Source organism: Triticum dicoccoides, chromosome 3A (genome assembly GCF_002162155.2).
Source record: "Triticum dicoccoides isolate Atlit2015 ecotype Zavitan chromosome 3A, WEW_v2.0, whole genome shotgun sequence".
Taxonomy (NCBI): Eukaryota; Viridiplantae; Streptophyta; class Magnoliopsida; order Poales; family Poaceae; genus Triticum; species Triticum dicoccoides.
Genome location: NC_041384.1, coordinates 125,429,703 through 125,450,662, shown reverse-complemented (window position 1 = coordinate 125,450,662; position 20,960 = coordinate 125,429,703). Strand labels below are relative to the sequence as shown.

The following is a 20,960-nucleotide window of genomic DNA, read 5'->3' as shown; positions in this document are numbered from 1 at the left end:
TCTTCTTGGCTTCTCTGCACTATGCTCTTCGTGCCGTCTTCCTGGTGTTTGCCTTTTTCATTTATTACAAATTTACTTTCACGGCCTCATTATGACACAAGCAAGCATATAAACCAAAAAAACCACTGACGTGCGTAGAAACATCAGGCCCAAGAGGGGTACCCATCCATCAAGCCATAAGCATAAGCCATCAGATGTGCAATATACTCTGGAGGTGGAGTTACATTAAAAGATAGATGAACAACACGTCAGTTGAAGCAATAGTTCAGTACTTCAGTATACAAAGATGCTACTCCCTCCGATCCAAAATAAATGTCGTTGTTTTAGTTCAAATTTATTTTGGATCAGAGGGAGTACAGCTTTCTGCGAGGAAGAGGATACAACAACCCATGGTACTACACTGCACGACTTCATTTGAGGTGTCCTAGAAACTCCACACGCAAAATTCTGTAAATCTGTAGTATATCAGTGAACCTTACGCTCGGGCATGCTGAAGCCTGAAGCATCTACCATTCTAGAAGTGCACTACAGAAATGAAATAGAAGCAATGAATGAATGGTAACCTATGCTTTCTATTTACGCTGAGACGAGACCAAGGTATCCTGCCAACACAGTTAAGAAGCATGTCATGATGTATGCACCCGCCACGATATAAGGCTCCTTTATGCCCCACAGTCTAAGATAGTAATGCGAGGGAAGAATTCGCTGGAAAGATCTGTTTGTCCCATGGATGTGCTTCAGAGTCATGCTCAAAGGAACCTGAGACAGAAATGGGACATGACGATACATTATGATCTTATCAGCTGAAATGCCACCATTAGACAGAGAAATATAGTGCACATTGCACTATTTTGTGTTCTTACAGGACTGGAGGATGAAAACGATTAGCAGACATATAGACACAATGCGTCGTAGAAATAATTAGTAACTGAAACTTCTTTATGAACTGTGAATAAACTAGGATAATCAGTAAAGGATCCTGAAGCAAAAAATAAGTCTAGCTAGATATGTTTCTATGCGATGTCTCATTGCTCACAAACTGATAGTTAAGTCGCAGAGTAATGCATGCCAATTGCCAATAATACCAAAAGGGCTTCACAGAAGGCCCTTGTTCAGTACAACAAGCACAATGAACTAGCACATAGGGCTCATGACTCCGGGCCACGAAGGGATAGAGGATAACATGAACTAGAGGGTTTAGTGCTGCAGAATCATAGCAAATGTCGATTATGACTAGACACAGGATCGTGATAAAAGGTGTAAAGCATAGTCACACAATTGACAGAGACAGAATGATCCAGTGATCAACTGCTCCATGTTTAACCACTATCCACTGGAAAGCAAATAAATATCATAATTCAACTCATGCTCACTGCACATGCAAATGATGTATAACAGTAACTAAAGGGTGTCAACAGTAAGCATATATCATAATTATTGAGGTAAAACGATAAATACAAACAGTACTATACCTGCAATATTACCACAAGCAGCTCGAGAAAGAAGACGCTGCATGCAATTAACATAGGAATGAACATTCCACTACATGCTGCAATTGTAGCAAGTGCTCCTCCAAGTGCAAAAGAGCCAACTCGACCCATAACTATTGAGGCCCTATATCTGTTATGTAAAAGAAAGCCGGTGCAAGCACCTGACATAGATGCTCCAAAAACACTCAGCTCTGCAACAATTGTGAATAATTGATTCACACAAGACCTCATTAGATTTAACAAAAAGTAGAAGATCATGAAGATGAATTCGAAGAAGTCAACAGGGAGGTATCCATTTAGGTGACCCCTTTGCATCATACTATGGAATTCAGTTCCGATACACCATCTACCCTGACTAATGACTACACATAACATTTTTTTCCAAACTTAAAAACACTGCGTTGAACCCTTTTCAGCAAGTGGAGCATAGATGCATGAAAAGCTCCAGAACAAATTAAATGGGTACAATAGACCATTACGTGATGTCATGTATAAAATAGGTTTGTCACCCTTTATCGAAAAAATGATGACAGGAGCAAAAACTAGTATGCTATAAGGAATTAATTACGATGCGGGATTACAACTTTGAGAAAACATGTTAATAGGCAGAAATAACAAAGTACCCGAGCAAATTGGAAGAGCGGCAACAGACAATCCAACGAGTGCCAAAGCAGCAACACCACCAGCCAAACCATCAAGACCATCAACCAATGTTACTCCAGTACCCATGGAAAGAGAACATACTGTAGCCAGAACCAGATAAACTTTCCCCATGAATGCAAGACCAAATGACGGAGGCAGAGGAACAATGAATTTCCTTCATGAACAAAGTAGAATAAGTAAAGTTGAGACAGTCAACCTAAATATTAAACTGTGATATTTTTTATATCTTTTCCTGTAACGCGTGATCAGAGAATTAAGGGTCATATAATGTGCCCAGTATACCAAGATATGATGTAGGAATTTAGACATCTTCAAAGTATAATCAGGAAAGCACCATCCACTCTAAAATTAACAGGTAAACATTGGTACTAGTTACCAACGTGAGTTCAAAACCAACATTAGTTGTGTAAGTACGCACTAAGATAAAGTGACACCATTGGAGGCCGCAGCCCACAGATAAAATGATGTATGATCCTTGGGCTGTACTCTGTGACAATCCTTTAGGCAATTAAGAAAGATTTTGCTTTTCATGTTAAGAACACCAACTCAAAAACCAACCACAATCACAAGATAGCATAACTGATCAAGCACTAAATCAAACTGACCCAGCTTCAAGGCACACATCAGTTGCAATAATGCTTACATGTTGTATGGTGTTGAAATATTTGCAGAACCCAGCCAGATAAAGAAGTAGATACCAGCAGCAGTCTGCAAGGAATACGAGATTACTTCTAAGTTGCATTTACTGTAACATGTAAAGGGCACCCTATCATAATTTGACAAAAGCATCACTTACCTGAACCAAAAATCTTATCCACTGAGGTATTTTATGATTGCGATCCATGACAAGGTTTGAAATATCGTCAAGTAACCCAACTACTGCAAATATGATGGTTATTATAGCTGCTCCATTTACTCCACTTGAGTTTGAACCAACATTTCTTCTTGCAACCAAAATACCAATCGGAACGAAGAACAGTCCTCCCATTGCTGGGGTTGGTTTTCCGTTGGATGGAGATATAGGCTTCCCTCTCCTCCGGAAATGATGAATCTTCATTCTATCAGCAATGGGTGCAAAAATAAATCCAGCTAATGTGGATAGAACTGCTGATATTAAAAAAGGGCGTGTCAAATAAAATGAGTCCAGAGGTAGCCTAACAATCCACCACGAACACCAGTCGACAAACAAAAGTTGCACTGCTAGGAAAGCAATCAGCCCAACATTATTCATCAGCCCTTGTCGAGTTCTGGGAATTGATGTAAGAAACTTTAGTCAGAACTCAGAAACTAGCAAACACATTTCTAAGAGCCTATCTGTTCTTATTGGTTCGGCAGTCTTTGTGTTCAGTTGACCGTGAAGAATAAGAATTACATAACCTTTCTAGCACAATATTAATCTGGAAGGTCATCACATATGATCTTAATATATTACCATTATTACTCCACAGCTAAGTGTGTATTATTCCTGGAAAATTACACACTATACTATACAACAGCATATTCGTTAAGTGTGTGATGTTCGCTGGAAAATTACACAATATACAATACAACTCGTTGTAATACAATGCCGACACCTAGCCATATTATCATGATGGTATATGACTTATCGCTGTAGAGCTACTTGAATGAGCTACAGTTGTTTGTATTCCGCTTGTGATCTGAAAAGCTAGATAATTTACCTGCTCTTCCTTTGCCCTTTCCCAATGGTGGCGAGCCTATGGGCAGCAATGGTTATCGCACCCTCTGCCGCCTTGAAGCGCCTCTCGGTCATCATCGTTGGCAACTCAACATCCCCAATTTGAGTTAACACAACCTCATCGTCGCTCCAATCACTCTCACTTGAATACAGAACAACACCAAATGCATCATCCTCGTCGTCATGATGCACCAGCGAGAAATCCCCCAGATCCTACACCAAGTCACTGCAACTGGTAAAACAATCCAATTCGTGGTGCAGCACTGCTACCTGAATTTGAAGAAGAGAAACAGCACAGTACATCATCAAATGATGTGGGGATTTGAATGGAACCACGCCTGCGTGTGGGTCTGGATGGGATGCTTCCGAACTGGGACTCCTGAAGAAGGGTAATAGCAGCGAGATCAATTCCACCGCACGTCCATCTTGTGAATCATTTGGTGGCGTATGTTAGTTTGAACTGAAACGCGCAGCAGTATCAGCATGCGACTACCGGCTACTGCAACAACCGACGGCCTGACCATTTGGAACTAAAAATCTGAAAAATGGCAGCTGGTGGAGATCACCTGTCGCCTACGCTTCGATGAATACGGCGGCAATAACGAGGCGAAAAACAAACTCTACGAGGAATTGGGGCGGATCGAGAGATCTAGGAGCTCACCTGCACGGCGGAGGGTCGGCGGGAGGACGGCGTCGAGGAGGGGCGCACCCGCGGGAGAGGCGGCCGCCGGAGGGATCGCCGGAAGCGCGGGTGGTGGGGCGCGGGGCACGAGTAGTAGGAGCAGGAGGCGGAGGAGGAGGAAGGAGATGCCATGGCTGGTACTTCGTCGGCGGGGACGACGGGGGAAGAAGATGGCCGGAGATCGAGGGGTATTTTCTGACGGCGACCGGAGGACAGCGGCTACTGTTTTTCTTGGAATGCTTCGCTGCGAGGTGGGTGTTTGCTGGATACTTCTTTCTTGTTTTGGAGGCCTCGGCCAACCTGGGAGCAATTTTTCTCCCTTGGGGAAAGTGGTCGTCGCTTCGCACATTGACATTTGCTATGCGGTGGATCTGGACATCTGGTGCTTTGTTCAACATTTTGGTAACGTCGAAACACGCTACAAAGCGGATTTTTCTATCTATGATCATATTTTATACTCCCTCCGTAAAACATACTATAAGAGAGCGTTGCTTTTAGTAGTGATCTAAATGCTTTTATATTTCTTTACCGAGGAAGTAATGCACTGGTGATTTAGTGAAAAAAGCAAATCCACAAAGTTCTACATAATTCTAAGGGAGTTTAACTTTTTTCGAAAGGATTATAGATCTATTATTCATCTGAAATGCAGAGCATCTCAAACATAACATAAATCCAGAATCCAGAAATAAGAGACGGATGGATGCACAAGCCTTCTCAGCGATCGCGATTCTGGACCGTTGGATCTGCGCGCTTGATGCGATCCGAGCCGTCGGATCGAGCCCTGGAGTGACCTCGTCCGTCGGATAAAAAAAAGTTACTGCTGGAATGAATAGTAATGGCAACAAAATGTAAATATCATGCCCTCACCAGGGCATTTTGGTCATTTCGCGTGGTGGGCGTATAAAAGGGCTGGCTCCCCTGGTGAACCGTAGCCGCCGCCTCCTCGCGCACTCGCGCCCGCGCCCTCACCTCTCTCTCCCCATCCAAACCCTACCTCGCGCCCGCCTCCCTGCCCTGCCGCCGGCGCCGGCGCCGCCGCTCGCCCGGGCACCCATCCCCGGCCTCACGCCGCCCATCTAGAGAGATGGGGGCCGCGCGCGACGAGGCCGGCGTGCCGTCGTCTCGTCTTCTGCCGCGCCCGCCTCCCTGCCTCGCCGCTGGCCGCCGCCGCCACTGCTCGCCCGGGTACCCGGCCGCGGGTGATGTGGCCGACGTGCCGCCGTCCCGTCTTCTGCGAGGTCGAGGAGAGCCAATCCCACCTCGCCGCCATCTCCTTCATCCAGCCGGCTGCCGCCTTGGCCGACTCCTCTTCCCCTCCCGTCCTCCTCCTCTCGCGTCTCCTTCCCATCGTCAGGCCGCATACTGCTCCACCCTTCCTCCTCCCCTCCCATCGCTCCCCTCTAACGCTAGGAGTGGGTGAGGAGGCTGAGCCACTGCCCGCTGCCGGCCCGCAACACCTCCTGTTCGACCATGCCGAGGAAGCACTGGACCTTCATCCTTGCGTCTGTGCAGAGACGACCCGAGGTAAGGCGCCTTCATATTTGTTTGTTTCTTATATTGGAGATGCGGTCAGCTGATTTGGGGGGCCTTGAGGCATTCAAATGGAGCACATGTGTTCACCTTAGGTGACTTATAATCTGTAGCATATGTTGCTGCATTGGGAGATTTGGAGTACGTGCATTGAGGCTTAAATGTGCAAATGCACACTGCTGGAGCGCCCTTCAGCAACGAGGAGGCCCAACGCGACACGGCCGCCGCCTGCGTCGGTTCTCCCCAGCACGACACGGCCGCCGCGGGCATCGGTTCTCCCCAGCACAACCACTCTGAAGACGCCCAGGTGATCCATTCTCTTGCCTAGAGATGTTGTTCTTCTCTTTCAGTTATACTTTTTTTGTTTCCATTGATTTTGTGTGGAATTTATCATTGCAGGTCCACTGTAGCTGTTGTTCTCTTGTCTTCTTGCACATAGTACATCACTTGATAGTTGAGACTATACTGGTATTGGCCAATATTGCGTTAGGATAACTATATTGCATTTTGCGAAATATTAGTATGGCAGCGTCAGCTTCCTCAGTTGTTGCAAATCTTGTATTTGCGCCTTGTACTGTAACTGCAAAACTCTAGGTATCAATATTCAATATATCTTGTAAATTTTAAAGCATTTTGAAACCTTACAAATAACTAATTGAGTTGATAATAAAACAGAAGATGCATTGCCCCAATGGGATTACTACTTCTCTGAAGTGCCTAACCTACCAAATCCGCACCAGATGATAATTTAATATGCCAAAGTACATAAATTTGCCTAATTTATGTTCAGCTCATTTTCCTTGCAGCTGGTTTATGAATAATATATGAAATATGGACTACCAAAACTGTATTTGTCCGGCGTCTCAAAATTGCAACATATTGGAAATAGTCGACCTTCCTGTTATTAACTGTAACATATAACATATTAATACCTCAAACTAGGGATTGCATATGTTTGATTTTTCTTGGGCTAGAAGCCAAGAATATTGAACTTTGTTTTATGGTAGGAAATCGGATACTCTGAAGCAGTAAAACGTTTCGAGTTCGATGGTCAGCTTGGCCCATACAATTTGGATTCTTTTGGAGACTGGAAACAACTTTAAAGCTACTTGTCACAAAGTGTCATTGAACGCCTTGGTAAGTCTGATGCATTTTGATTTTTCTCGTACCCTTAATAGTTACAGAGCAGCCTGTATTTAAGACATTTTTGATAGAACCAACTAATGAGTTGCTGGTTATGTGTGTTTGATTTGTACAGAGCCAATTGGTGGCAATTGCATTGGAGACATCATGGATGGATAGAGCTCCCCAAATGGATATGGGGAGACGATTGATGGAAACACTTAGAGAAGACAAATTTGCCAAGAAAGCGCCTGCACACACTGAGAGGAGAGGATGCTATTACACAACTATCCCGCTTCGGTTAAGCACAGAATTCTGGCAAAGTGTCACTGAATATTTCAGAGTTTATATCTTTTCTATGATGCCCAAAGAAAATGTGTTTCTAAACCCTTTACTGTTTGTGGCAATGCTTCTCATGCTTCCCCAAACAAGCTATTGCTACTTACAATTCCGAGAGTAATAGAACTTGCATGATGTGATCAAAGTTCTTTACTTACTTGCAATGCTTCCTTTCTTTGCAGCTTTGGAATATACAATAAGGTCAATGGGCAATGGCTAGCAATCAGGATTATTAGCTGTCCAATCACCCAGAAACTTTGAGGTGGGATTTCTCTTAATTTCCTTTCAGAGGTATATATAACTTGGAGCACACATGTATGTATCTCACTGTTTTGTATTATTATTACTTTCATTGCCGATGTAAAGCTGAAAATGGATGGATGGATGCACGGTGTGATAAGATCATGAAGAAAGTGTTTTGAAGAGTATCCCGAGGTTGAGAACATTTATAGTGAATTACAGGAAACAAAACGGTCTTACTCCAGTTCACATCCATGGTAACTATCAATATATAACTCCAGTTCATGTTCTTCTAATTATACATGAGGGTATGAAAAATCCACACTCTTATGTGAAGGACGTGAGGTGTCGCTGATGAGACCTTTGTGTTGGACGGTGATCATGGGCAACGTTAAATAGTTAGTTTGATATGTTATATGGTCCAGCTAGGTTCGAAGGAACGGGATCTTTGGATCAGTCCCATATTCATGTTAGTTTTATAACAAATCGGTGAAAATTACTTCTGTGTGTTGTTGCTTCAAGTTGAAGTTTGGTCACTTGTTTTCAGGTCTACCCCGCCGTCATTTCTATAAAAATAAACAAATTCTTTATTTATAGCTGATTGCCATTTTCCTTTTGGGTATGTGTTGGTCGCCCCTCATCCGCGGCTGCTCGCGGGCGCTCCCGCAATGCCGCGGGTAAAACTGGTGGTGGCCATGGCATTGCCGGCGGCTCTGCCTCTTGCGGTGACTTTGTAGAGTACAAGTCAAGTTTAAAGCTTTCGACCGCGACGGCTGAAAAACCAAAGTAAATGCATCATATATATTCTAATAAATGCATGCGAATCATAGAAAATATGGTAAGCACCTATCCTGCAATTTAGGACTGGCGTGATGTTGCTCTTTGTTGATAGAAATCATACTTGCATAGCTGTTTGATTGATTTGATTATAATCAAACTGCATCGTCATAATATTATATCCTTGCCATATTGTAAAGTTTCAGTTGGGTTGGTCACGGCACACTATATGCGATATGGCAATGTTTTGTACCAATCTTTGTGATGTACTCCGGAAGAAAGGTATCTTCAAATGTATAAAGAATTAGCATGTTCTTAGTGGTTAGTAGCGCCTGATTCAAAGTGACTGTGAACGGGTTCGAATCCTAGTCACTGCATTTTTTAAACAATTAATTTCTCCTAGGAGCTGACACGTGGGACCACTGCCATGTAGGTTAGGCTTTTCTTATCTAAACTACTTGATGTGACAAAATATCTTAAACAAGCTCTGTGATTTCTATGCTCTCTTATATTATCAAAGATGATTGCACTTATATGATATGTTTGATAGTTCCTATATACTATGAAAGAAAAAATAGCTGATGTTCCGCTCCCTGCAGGTCTGCACTTGCGTCGCGCCCTTTCCTCTCCCTGCCGCCTTGCCTCTCTCCCTGCCTGCTCGTTGCCCCGGTCGTCTCTGATGGTGCTCCTAGATGTGCTATACATCACCTCCTCACCTCCTTGGCCACTTCGGTGCCCATGGCTTTCGTGCTCGTCGGCAGGATGGTGCAAGGCGCAACTCCGATGTGGTTCCTCACTGGTTGGATGGCGTTCAGGCGTAACCCCGGTGCCCTCTGAGTACTGCCTCGGCTACAACCTCCCTCTGTGAGCTCCATCTTCCCCTGCTCTGCTTCGGCTACTATATGGGACATGGCCAGGGCTATGATGATCAGTTATGGCTGATATAGGCATGCTCTCAAGCAGTCGAGGCACTTGTGGGTATTAATTTGGATCCTCCCTCGTTTCTTTGAGCTGTTTTGAGCACGTTCTTATTTTAGTGGCTTTGTCCTTGGATGGTCATTTCTAATGAGTGATAACCAGGGCAGTTAAACCCTCGTAAGAACATATTGATCCGGTGATCCATCCAGAAATCCAGAAATAAGTCCATCCATCCAGAAATAAGAATAGAAACTCCTCAGGCCGCTCCTTAGCGATTTGGGATTCCTGGCCGTCGGATCTGGTTGCTTGATGGATCTTGGGCCGTCGGATCGACCCCTGTAATGACCTTGTCCGTCGGATAAAAAAAATTACTGCTGGAATGAATAGTTACTCCCAAAATGAGATATCTCGTGCCACCGCGTTTGAATCACGTGCCCCATCGGTCGGAAGCCATTCTTGCTAGGGCGATGATGATTAGCCGTGGGTATCAAGTTGGGTCCTCCCTCTTGTCTCTAGAATCCTTTTTGATCCTGTGATACTTATTGTTCTGTCCTTTGGATGGTCATTGATCTGGTGATAAGAGATGATGGGGGTAGATTATATGATCGAGGAAAGGCAAATCTGAGCCCATATGCATTGAACCCTGAACCCTTTTTATTCGCACGTGGCCCACCGGTCGGAAGCCATCCTTGCTAGGGCGATGATGATTCGCTGTGGCTGAAATAAGTGTGCCTTTGAGCAATCAAGGCACCTGCGGGTATCAAGTTGGGTCCTCCCTCTTGTCTCTAGAATCCTTTTTGATCATGTGATGTCCTTGGTGTTGGGGAACGTTGCAGAAAACAAAAAATTTTCTACGATTTCACCAAGATCCATCTATGAGTTCATCTAGCAACGAGTGATTAGATTGCATCTACATAGCTTTGTAGATCACGCGCGGAAGCGTTCAAAGATCGGGGATGAGGAAGTCGTACACAACGTGATCCAAATCACCGGAGATCCTAGCGCCGAACGGATGGCACCTCCGCGTTCAACACACGTACGGTCAGCGTGACGTCTCCTCTTTCTTGATCCAGCAAGGGGGAAGGAGAGGTTGATGAAGATCCAGCAGCACGACGGCGTGGTGGTGGATGCAGGGCGTCACAGTAGTAGGGCTTCGCCGTATACTACGTGAGAGAGAGGTGCAGCAGGGGAGAGGGAGGCGCCAAAGGCTCAAGGGTGCGGCTGCCCCCTCCCTCCCCTTCATATATATAGGCTCCCCTAAGGGGGGCGCCGGCCCTAGGAGATGAGATCTCCTAGGGAGGGCGGCGGCCAGGGCTGGAGTGGCCCCCAAGGCAAGGTGGGGCGCCCCCCACCCCTAGGGTTTCAACCCTAGGCGCATGGGGTGGGCCTAGGGGGGCGCATCAGCCCACTATGGGCTGGTTCCCCTTCCCACTTTGGCCCATGGGGCCCTCCGGGATGGGTGGACCCCCGGACCCTTCCGGTGGTCCCGGTACAATACCGGTGACCCCGAAACTTGTCTCGATGGCCGAAACAGCACTTCCTATATATAATACTTTACCTCCGGACTATTCTGAAACTCCTCGTGACGTCCCGGATCTCATCCGGGACTCCGAACAACATTCGGGTTACTGCATATACATATCTTCACAACCCTAGCATCACCGAACCTTAAGTGTGTAGACCCTACGGGTTCGGGAGACATGCAGACATGACCGAGACGACTCTTCGGTCAATAACCAACAGCGGGATCTGGATACCCATGTTGGCTCCCACATGCTCCACGATGATCTCATCGGATGAACCACGATGTCGAAGATTCAAGCAACCCCGTATTCAATTCCCTTTGCCAGTCAGTATGTTACTTGCCCGAGATTCGATCGTCGGTATCCCAATACCTCGTTCAATCTCGTTACCGGCAAGTCACTTTACTCGTATCGTAATGCATGATCCCGTGACCAGACACTTGGTCACTATGAGCTCATAATGATGATGCATTACCGAGTGGGCCCAGTGATACCTCTCCGTCATACAGAGTGACAAATCCCAGTCTTGATCCGTGTCAACCCAACAGACACTTTCGGAGATACCCGTAGTATACCTTTATAGTCAACCAGTTACGTTGTGACGTTTAATACACCCAAAGCACTCCTACGGCATCCGGGAGTTACACGATCTCATGGTCTAAGGAAAGGATACTTGACATTGGAAAAACTCTAGCAAACGAACTATACGATCTTGTGCTATGTTTAGGATTGGGTCTTGTCCATCACATCATTCTCCCAATGATGTGATCTCGTTATCAATGACATCCAATGTCCATAATCAGGAAACCATGACTATCTGTTGATCAACGGGCTAGTCAACTAGAGGCTTACTAGGGACATGTTGGTGTCTGTTATTCACACATGTATTACGATTTCCGGATAACACAATTATAGCATGAATAAAGACAATTATCATGAACAAGAAAATATAATAATAATAATGCTTTTATTATTGCCCTAGGGCATATTTCCAACAGTCTCCCACTTGCACTAGAGTCAATAATCTAGTTACATTGTGATGAATCGAACACCCATGAAATTCTGGTGTTGATCATGTTTTGCTCTAGGGAGAGGTTTAGTCAACGGATCCGCTACATTCATGTCCGTATGTATTTTACAAATCTCTATGTCTCCATCTTGAACATTTTCACGAATGGAGTTGAAGCGACGCTTGATGTGCCTTATCTTCTTGTGAAACCTAGGCTCCTTGGCAAGTGCAATAGCTCCAGTGTTGTCATAGAAGAGTTTGATCGGCCCCGACGCATTGGGTATGACTCCTAGGTCGGTGATGAACTCCTTCACCCAAATTGCTTCATGTGCTGCCTCCGAGGCTGCCATGTACTCCGCTTCACATGTAGATCCCGCCACGACGCTCTGCTTGCAACTGCACCAGCTTACTGCCCCACCATTCAAAATATACACGTATCCGGTTTGTGACTTAGAGTCATTCAGATCTGTGTCGAAGCTAGCGTCGACGTAACCCTTTATGACGAGCTCTTCGTCACCTCCATAAACGAAAAACATTTCCTTAGTCCTTTTCAGGTACTTCAGGATATTCTTGACCGCTGTCCAGTGTTACTTGCCGGGATTATTTTGGTACCTTCCTACCAAACTTACGGCAAGGTTTACATCAGGTCTGGTACACAGCATGGCATACATAATAGAACCTATGGCTGAGGCATAGGGGATGACACTCATCTCTTCTATATCTTCTGCCGTGGTCGGACATTGAGCTGAGCTCAATTTCATACCTTGTAACACAGGTAAGAACCCCTTCTTAGACTGGTCCATATTGAACTTTTTTAATATCTTATCAAGGTATGTGCTTTGTGAAAGACCTATGAGGCATCTCGATCTATCTCTATAGATCTTGATGCCTAATATATAAGCAGCTTCTCCAAGGTCCTTCATTGAAAAACTCTTATTCAAGTAGCCTTAATACTGTCCAAGAGTTCTATATCATTTCTCATCAAAAGTATGTCATCTACATATAATATGAGAAATGCTACAGAGCTCTCACTCACTTTCTTGTAAACGCAGGCTTCTCCATAAGTCTGCGTAAATCCAAACGCTTTGATCATCTCATCAAAGCGAATGTTCCAACTCCGAGATGCTTGCACCAGCCCATAAATCGAGCGTTGGAGCTTGCACACCTTGTCAGCATTCTTAGGATCGACAAAACCTTTCGGCTGCATCATATACAATTCTTCCTTAAGGAAACCATTAAGGAATGCCGTTTTGACGTCCATTTGCCATATCTCATAATCATAGTATGCGGCAACTGCTAACATTATTCGGACGGACTTCAGCTTCGCTACCGGTGAGAAAGTCTCATCGTAGTCAACCCCTTGAACTTGTCGATAACCCTTAGCGACAAGCCGAGCTTTAAAGATGGTCACATTACCATCCGCGTCTGTCTTTTTCTTAAAGATCCATTTATTTTCTATGGCTCGTCGCTCAACAGGCAAGTCAGTCAAAGTCCACACTTCGTTTTCATACATGGATCCTATCTCGGATTTCATGGCTTCTAGCCATTTGTCGGAATCCGGGTCCGCCATCGCTTCTTCATAGTTCGAAGGTTCATCGTTGTCTAACAACATGATTTCCAAGACAGGGTTGCCGTACCACTCTGGTGCGGAACGTGTCCTTGTGGACCTACGAATTTCAGTAGGAGCTTGATCAGAAGTATCTTGATCATCATCATTAACTTCCTTTCTAGTCGGTGCAGGCACCTCAGGAACATTTTCTTGAGTTGCGCCCTTTTCTGGTTCAAGAGGTAGTACTTCATCAAGTTCTACTTTTTTCCCACTCACTTCTTTCGAGAGAAACTCCTTCTCTAGAAAGGATCCATTCTTGGCAACAAAGATCTTGCTTTCGGATCTGAGGTAGAAGGTATACCCAATGGTTTCTTTAGGGTATCCTATGAAGACGCATTTTTCGACTTGGGTTCGAGCTTTTCAGGTTGAAGTTTCTTGACATAAGCATCGCATCCCCAAACTTTTAGAAACGACAACTTAGGTTTCTTCCCAAACCATAATTCATACGGTGTCGTCTCAACGGATTTCGACGGAGCCCTATTTAAAGTGAATGCGGCAGTCTCTAAAGCATAGCCCCAAAATGACAGTGGTAAATCGGTAAGAGACATCATAGATCGCACCATATCTAATAGAGTGCGATTACGACGTTCGGACACACCATTACGCTGAGATGTTCCAGGCGGCGTGAGTTGTAAAACTATTCCACATTTTCTTAAGTGTGTGCCAAATTCATGACTCAAGTATTCTCCTTCACGATCTAATCACAAAAACTTGATTTTTCTATCACGTTGATTCTCAACCTCACTCTGAAATTTCTTGAACTTTTCAAAGGTCTCAGACTTGTGTTTCATTAAGTAGACATATCCATATCTACTCAAGTCATCAGTGAGGGTGAGAACATAACGATAGCCACCGCGAGCCTCAACACTCATTGGACCGCACACATCAGTATGTATGATTTCCAATAAGTTGGTTGCTCGCTCCATTGTTTCTGAGAACGGAGTCTTGGTCATTTTACCCATGAGGTATGGTTCGCACGTGTCAAATGATTCATAATCAAGAGACTCTAAAAGTCCATCTGCATGGAGCCTCTTCATGCGTTTGACACCTATGTGACCAAGGCGGCAGTGCCACAAGTATGTGGGACTATCATTATCAACCTTACATCTTTTGGTACTCACACTATGAACATGTGTAGCATTACGCTCGAGATTCATTAAGAATAAACCATTCACCATCGGAGCATGACCATAAAACATATCTCTCATATAAATAGAGCAACCATTATTCTCGGATTGAAATGAGTAGCCATCTTGAATTAAACGAGATCCCGATACAATGTTCATGCTCAAAGCTGGCACTAAATAACAATTATTAAGGTTTAAAACTAATCCCGAAGGTAAATGTAGAGGTAGCGTGCCGACGGCGATCACATTGACCTTGGAACCATTCCCGACGCGCATCACCACCTCGTCCTTTGCCAGTCTCCGCTTATTCCGCAGCCCCTGCTTTGAGTTACAAATGTGAACAACTGCACCGGTATCAAATACCCAGGAGCTACTACGAGTACTGGTAAGGTACACATCAATTACATGTATATCACATATACCTTTTGTTTTGCCGGCCTTCTTGTCCGCTAAGTATTTGGGGCAGTTTCGCTTCCAGTGACCACTTCCCTTGCAATAAAAGCACTCAGTCTCGGGCCTGGGTCCATTCTTTGGCTTCTTCCCGGCAGCTTGCTTGCCGGGCGCGGCAACTCCCTTGCCGTCCTTTTTGAAGTTCTTTTTACCCTTGCCCTTCTTGAACTTAGTGGTTTTATTCACCATCAATACTTGATGTTCCTTCTTGACTTCTACTTCTGCTGATTTCAGCATTGAAAATACTTCAGGAATGGTCTTTTCCGTCCCCTGCATATTGAAGTTCATCACAAAGCTCTTGTAGCTTGGTGGAAGCGACTTGAGGATTCTGTCAATGACCGCATCATCCGGGAGATTAACTCCCAGCTGAGTCAAGCGGTTATGTAACCCAGACATAGTGAGTATGTGCTCACTGACAGAACTATTCTCCTCCATCTTACAGCTGAAGAACTTGTCGGAGACTTTATATCTCTCGACCCGGACATGAGCTTGAAAAACCATTTTCAGCTCTTCGAACATCTCATATGCTCCATGTCTCTCAAAACGCTTTTGGAGCCCCGGCTCTAAGCTGTAAAGCATGCCGCACTGAACGAGGGAGTAGTCATCAACACGTGTCTGCCAAGCGTTCGTAACGTCTTGGTTCTGTGGGACGGGTGTGTCACCTAGCGGTGCTTGTAGGACATATTCTTTCTTGGCAGCTATGAGGATGATCCTCAGGTTTCGGACCCAGTCCGTATAGTTGCCGCCATCGTCTTTCAGCTTGGTTTTCTCTAGGAACGCGTTGAAGTTGAGGACTACATTGGCCATTTGATCTACAAGACATTGTAAAGATTTAGACTAAGTTCATGATAATTAAGTTCATCTAATCAAATTATTCAATGAACTCCCACTTAGATAGACATCCCTCCAGTCATCTAAGTATAACATGATCCGAGTTAACTAGGCCGTGTCCGAACATCACGTGAGACGGACTAGTCAACATCGGTGAACATCTTCATGTTGATCGTATCTTCTATACGACTCATGCTCGACCTTTCGGTCTTCTGTGTTTCGAGGCCATGTCTGTACATGCTAGGCTCGTCAAGTCAACCTAAGTGTTTGCATGTGTAAATCTGTCTTACACCCGTTGTATGTGAACATCGGAATCTAACACACCCGATCATCACGTGGTGCTTCGGAACAACGAACTGTCGCAACGGTGCACAGTTAGGGGAAACACTTTCTTGAAATTATTATGAGGGATCATCTTATTTACTACCGTCGTTCTAAGTAAACAAGATGCAAAACATGATAAACATCACATGCAATCAAATAATAATAGTGACATGATATGGCCAATATCACATAGCTCCTTTGATCTCCATCTTGGGGCTCCATGATCATCTTGTCACCGGCATGACACCATGATCTCCATCATCATGATCTCCATCATCGTGTCTCCATGAAGTTGCTTGCCAACTATTACTTCTACTACTATGACTAACGCGTTTAGCAATAAAGTAAAGTAATTTACATGCCGTTTCTCAATGACACGCAGGTCATACAAAAAATAAAGACAACTCATATGGCTCCTGCCGGTTGTCATACTCACCGACATGCAAGTCGTGATTCCTATTACAATAGCATGAACATCTCATACATCACATATATATCATTCATCATTCATCACAACTTTGGCCATATCACATCACAAAACACTTGCTGCAAAAACAAGTTAGACGTCCTCTAATTGTTGTTGCAAGTTTTACGTGGCTGCAATAGGGTTCTAGCAAGAACGTTTTCTTACCTACGTGAAAGCCACAACTTGATTTGTCAACTTCTATTTACCCTTCATAAGGACCCTTTTCATCGAATCCGCTCCAACTAAAGTAGGAGAGACAGACACCCGCCAGCCACCTTATGCAACTAGTGCATGTTAGTCGGTGGAACCGGTCTCACGTAAGCGTACGTGTAAGGTTGGTCCGGGCCGCTTCATCCCACAATACCGTTGAAGCAAGATAAGACTAGTAGCGGCAAGAAAGTTGACAACATCTACGCCCACAACAAATTGTGTTCTACTCGCGCAAGAAGAACTACGCATAGACCTAGCTCATGATGCCACTGTTGGGGAACGTTGCAGAAAACAAAAAAATTTCTACGATTTCACCAAGATCCATCTATGAGTTCATCTAGCAACGAGTGATTAGATTGCATCTACATACCTTTGTAGATCACGCGCGGAAGCGTTCAAAGATCGGGGATGAGGAAGTCGTACACAACGTGATCCAAATCACCGGAGATCCTAGCGCCGAACGGACGACACCTCCGCGTTCAACACACGTACGGTCAGCGTGACGTCTCCTCCTTCTTGATCCAGCAAGGGGGAAGGAGAGGTTGATGAAGATCCAGCAGCACGACGGCGTGGTGGTGGATGCAGGGCGTCACAGTAGTAGGGCTTCGCCGTATACTACGTGAGAGAGAGGTGCAGCAGGGGAGAGGGAGGCGCCAAAGGCTCAAGGGTGCGGCTGCCCCCTCCCTCCCCTTCATATATATAGGCTCCCCTAGGGGGGGCGCCGGCCCTAGGAGATGAGATCTCCTAGGGAGGGCGGCGGCCAGGGCTGGAGTGGCCCCCAAGGCAAGGTGGGGCGCCCCCCACCCCTGGGGTTTCAACCCTAGGCACATGGGGTGGGCCTAGGGGGGCGCACCAGCCCACTATGGGCTGGTTCCCCTTCCCACTTTGGCCCATGGGGCCTTCCGGGATGGGTGGCCCCACCCGGTGGACCGCCGGACCCTTCCGGTGGTCCCGGTACAATACCGGTGACCCCGAAACTTGTCCCGATGGCCGAAACAGCACTTCCTATATATAATACTTTACCTCCGGACTATTCTGAAACTCCTCGTGACGTCCGGGATTTCATCCGGGACTCCGAACAACATTCGGGTTACTGCATATACATATCTTCACAACCCTAGCGTCACCGAACCTTAAGTGTGTAGACCCTACGGGTTCGGGAGACATGCAGACATGACCGAGACGACTCTCCGGTCAATAACCAACAGCGGGATCTGGATACCCATGTTGGCTCCCACATGCTCCACGATGATCTCATCGGATGAACCACGATGTCGAGGATTCAAGCAACCCCGTATTCAATTCCCTTTGCCAGTCGGTATGTTACTTGCCCGAGATTCGATCGTCGGTATCCCAATACCTCGTTCAATCTTGTTACCGACAAGTCACTTTACTCGTATCGTAATGCATGATCCCGTGACCAGACACTTGGTCACTATGAGCTCATAATGATGATGCATTACCGAGTGGGCCCAGTGATACCTCTCCGTCATACGGAGTGATAAATCCCAGTCTTGATCCGTGTCAACCCAACAGATACTTTCGGAGATACCCGTAGTATACCTTTATAGTCAACCAGTTACGTTGTGACGTTTGGTACACCCAAAGCACTCCTACGGCATCCAGGAGTTACACGATCTCATGGTCTAAGGAAAGGATACTTGACATTGGAAAAACTCTAGCAAACGAACTATACGATCTTGTGCTATGTTTAGGATTGGGTCTTGTCCATCACATCATTCTTCCAATGATGTGATCTCGTTATCAATGACATCCAATGTCCATAGTCAGGAAACCATGACTATCTGTTGATCAACGGGCTAGTTAACTAGAGGCTTACTAGGGACATGTTGGTGTCTGTTATTCACACATGTATTACGATTTCCGGATAACACAATTATAGCATGAATAAAGACAATTATCATGAACAAGGAAATATAATAATAATAATGCTTTTATTATTGCCTCTAGGGCATATTTCCAACACTTGGATGGTCATTCTTGTTGAATGATAACCAGGGCAGCTCCACTGTATAAACAGATTAATCTGGTGACAAGAGATGGCGGGGGTAGATTATATGATCGAGGAAAGGCAAATCTGAGCCCACTATGCATTGAACCCTGAACCCTTTCTATTTGTATTTAAAGGTGTTGCTTATTTATGCTCTAGTGTTTATAGTCGTCTTATGTGAATATTTCTTCTCTCTCATACCTTTATTGCATATAAGTTGTTCTTGACTTTTATTGTTTGTTGTTGGTCCTTGATTTCATCTGGTTAAGAGTAAGCAAGTTGTCGGTTCAATGGCTTGTTTTAATTTGTTGATAAACCAGCAGAAACCACGGTGTCATGTTTCTAATAACAGCGTCTTTAGGCTGGTTAATGTCTGTATTGGAGACCATTACCTTTTATTTGGCTTGTTTCTTACCATCTTCCTTGCTTCTCTGGCTGTTTCATGGTTGGGACGGTGGCGTGGCGTTGGGGCTGTCTTGCGGGTTGGCCGGAGAGAGAGCACACCGAGTGGGCTTCTAAGATGGCTGAGGTGATTATTTGCTCCCTTGTTTGTCTTTCCCTTTGTGGTGTGTATGTGCTCATCAAGGGCTTTGTTGTTTTTTAGGGATTTGTCTAGGGTTTTCTGGTTAATCCATTCTGATTTTGGTCTGCTCATGCTCTTGGCTTCCGGACCGTGGTGCTCAAGGTGACTCGGCTTTCTTTTCCCTCGGTTCGCCTGCAGTTGAGGTACACCTGGCTGTCCAACTAATGGGTCAATTTTGACTTTTGACTTACAATATGCATATGATTGGATATGCTTATTCAGCTTTCGTGTCATCGATGGTTTCAGATTCCTCCATCCTTACTACACTGCCTATGGTTTCTTAGGTAAATCTGCTCATCCTTTTGTATCTATTGCTTATGTATGTGTACAAATACATTTAGCTCTGACTTTCTGGGTCATGGATCAGGTCGGTAGCCTTGCATGAAAAGGAATACTCTGGACTAGAATTTCTACCTAATCATATGCCTATGTGTGTTTGGTAGTCATGTTCTTAATATGTTTCCTATTGCTTGCTTGTACCTTAAAAGAACAGAGCCTCTACGTTCTAATAATTCCTTGATTTTCAATTAACAGTAGTACTATAGTTGCTTAATAGTACTAGGTTGGAAGGGTATGTGCATATTAAAGACTAGATGTCGTTGGTGGTACTAATTTGGAATGGTGCACTGCCAACTATTTCGAATTTTGACTAGCTTCAGTACTTGGTCCGCGCGTTGATGAGGTGAGCAAGGGCAGTTGGCTTGCCTCTCCATGCTCCCATTCAACCCCTTCTCTTTGGACCCCCGCTATTTTTTCATATTAGATGCTCTCCTGCTTTGGCTAAATCAGATAGAGACTTGAAGCATATTCAGTTTAAATAAATGAGTATAACCAGTCTTCTCTAGCTATTCTTTGTGTGAAAATTGAGAATATGTTTGCTCGTTTGTTTTGTTTGGTGCCTGTGTCTTTTAGTCTTTGGAGGGAAAAATGTTCTCTTTGCTTAATATTCCCTCTGTAAAGTATTTCTAAACGCTCTTATAATACTGTCGGTCCCATTGCTGACCCGTAGAGAGGCGTCCGTGGGGGTCTCCATGGTTGCCGGTGACCGAACGCGACCACCGCTGCCGATCCCCGCTATTTTTTTATATTAGATGCTCTCCTGCTTTGGCTAAATCAGATAGAGGCTTTAAGCATATTCAGTTTAAATAATGTCAGTCCTAATTTGGATAAATGAAATAACAAGAGCTTCAGACTAATGTGGAACAATTGGTCAAAATAGAAGAGTTTAGTTCCTGTCAGTTTAGTTAGTGGCCTATATGAATTTGATTTGGCCCACAATAATTTTGTATAATTATTGATTTGCTAGCATATATTCTAAACTTAATTTTGTTAGCTCCTATCTTGTGTTCTTTCTTATAAT

General features: G+C 44.7%; 1 protein-coding gene and 1 long non-coding RNA gene across 7 annotated transcripts; one reads left to right on the top strand and one right to left on the bottom strand.

Moving 5' to 3' along the window:
* Positions 1 to 225: 225 nt before the first annotated feature.
* Positions 226 to 4,834, bottom strand: LOC119267538 (phospho-N-acetylmuramoyl-pentapeptide-transferase homolog). Of its 3 annotated transcripts, XM_037548937.1 has the most exons (8): positions 4,511 to 4,834; positions 4,151 to 4,228; positions 3,833 to 4,062; positions 2,950 to 3,400; positions 2,797 to 2,861; positions 2,114 to 2,307; positions 1,473 to 1,681; positions 226 to 759 (listed from the first exon to the last, which is right to left on the bottom strand). In XM_037548937.1, the coding sequence occupies exons 1-8, from the start codon at positions 4,661 to 4,663 to the stop codon at positions 577 to 579; spliced, it is 1,563 nt and encodes a 520-aa protein (XP_037404834.1). In that variant the 5' UTR covers positions 4,664 to 4,834; the 3' UTR covers positions 226 to 576. The 3 variants fall into 3 exon arrangements, with proteins under 3 accessions (XP_037404834.1, XP_037404835.1, XP_037404836.1); XM_037548938.1 differs by lacking the exons at positions 4,151 to 4,228; positions 4,511 to 4,834 and having other exon boundaries at positions 2,950 to 3,260; positions 3,833 to 3,953; XM_037548939.1 differs by lacking the exons at positions 4,151 to 4,228; positions 4,511 to 4,834 and having other exon boundaries at positions 2,950 to 3,257; positions 3,833 to 3,947.
* Positions 4,835 to 5,488: 654 nt separating this feature from the next.
* Positions 5,489 to 10,274, top strand: LOC119267539. Of its 4 annotated transcripts, XR_005132482.1 has the most exons (8): positions 5,489 to 6,055; positions 6,175 to 6,368; positions 6,461 to 6,529; positions 7,069 to 7,198; positions 7,320 to 7,483; positions 7,705 to 7,784; positions 7,889 to 8,019; positions 9,139 to 10,274. It is a non-coding gene; the product is annotated as an uncharacterized LOC119267539 (long non-coding RNA). The 4 variants fall into 4 exon arrangements; XR_005132484.1 differs by lacking the exon at positions 6,461 to 6,529 and having other exon boundaries at positions 6,125 to 6,368; XR_005132483.1 differs by lacking the exon at positions 6,461 to 6,529 and having other exon boundaries at positions 5,490 to 6,055; positions 6,157 to 6,368.
* Positions 10,275 to 20,960: the final 10,686 nt, after the last annotated feature.

Excerpts from the sequence above, each read along its gene's own strand:
- LOC119267538 (XM_037548937.1), bottom strand. The coding sequence starts at position 4,663 with ATGGCATCTCCTTCCTCCTCCTCCGCCTCCTGCTCCTACTACTCGTGC. Across the intron at positions 3,401-3,832 it reads AAAGGGCAAAGGAAGAGCAG|AACTCGACAAGGGCTGATGA; the intron begins GTAAATTATCTA and ends ATCAATTCCCAG. Across the intron at positions 2,862-2,949 it reads GGATAAGATTTTTGGTTCAG|ACTGCTGCTGGTATCTACTT; the intron begins GTAAGTGATGCT and ends TATTCCTTGCAG.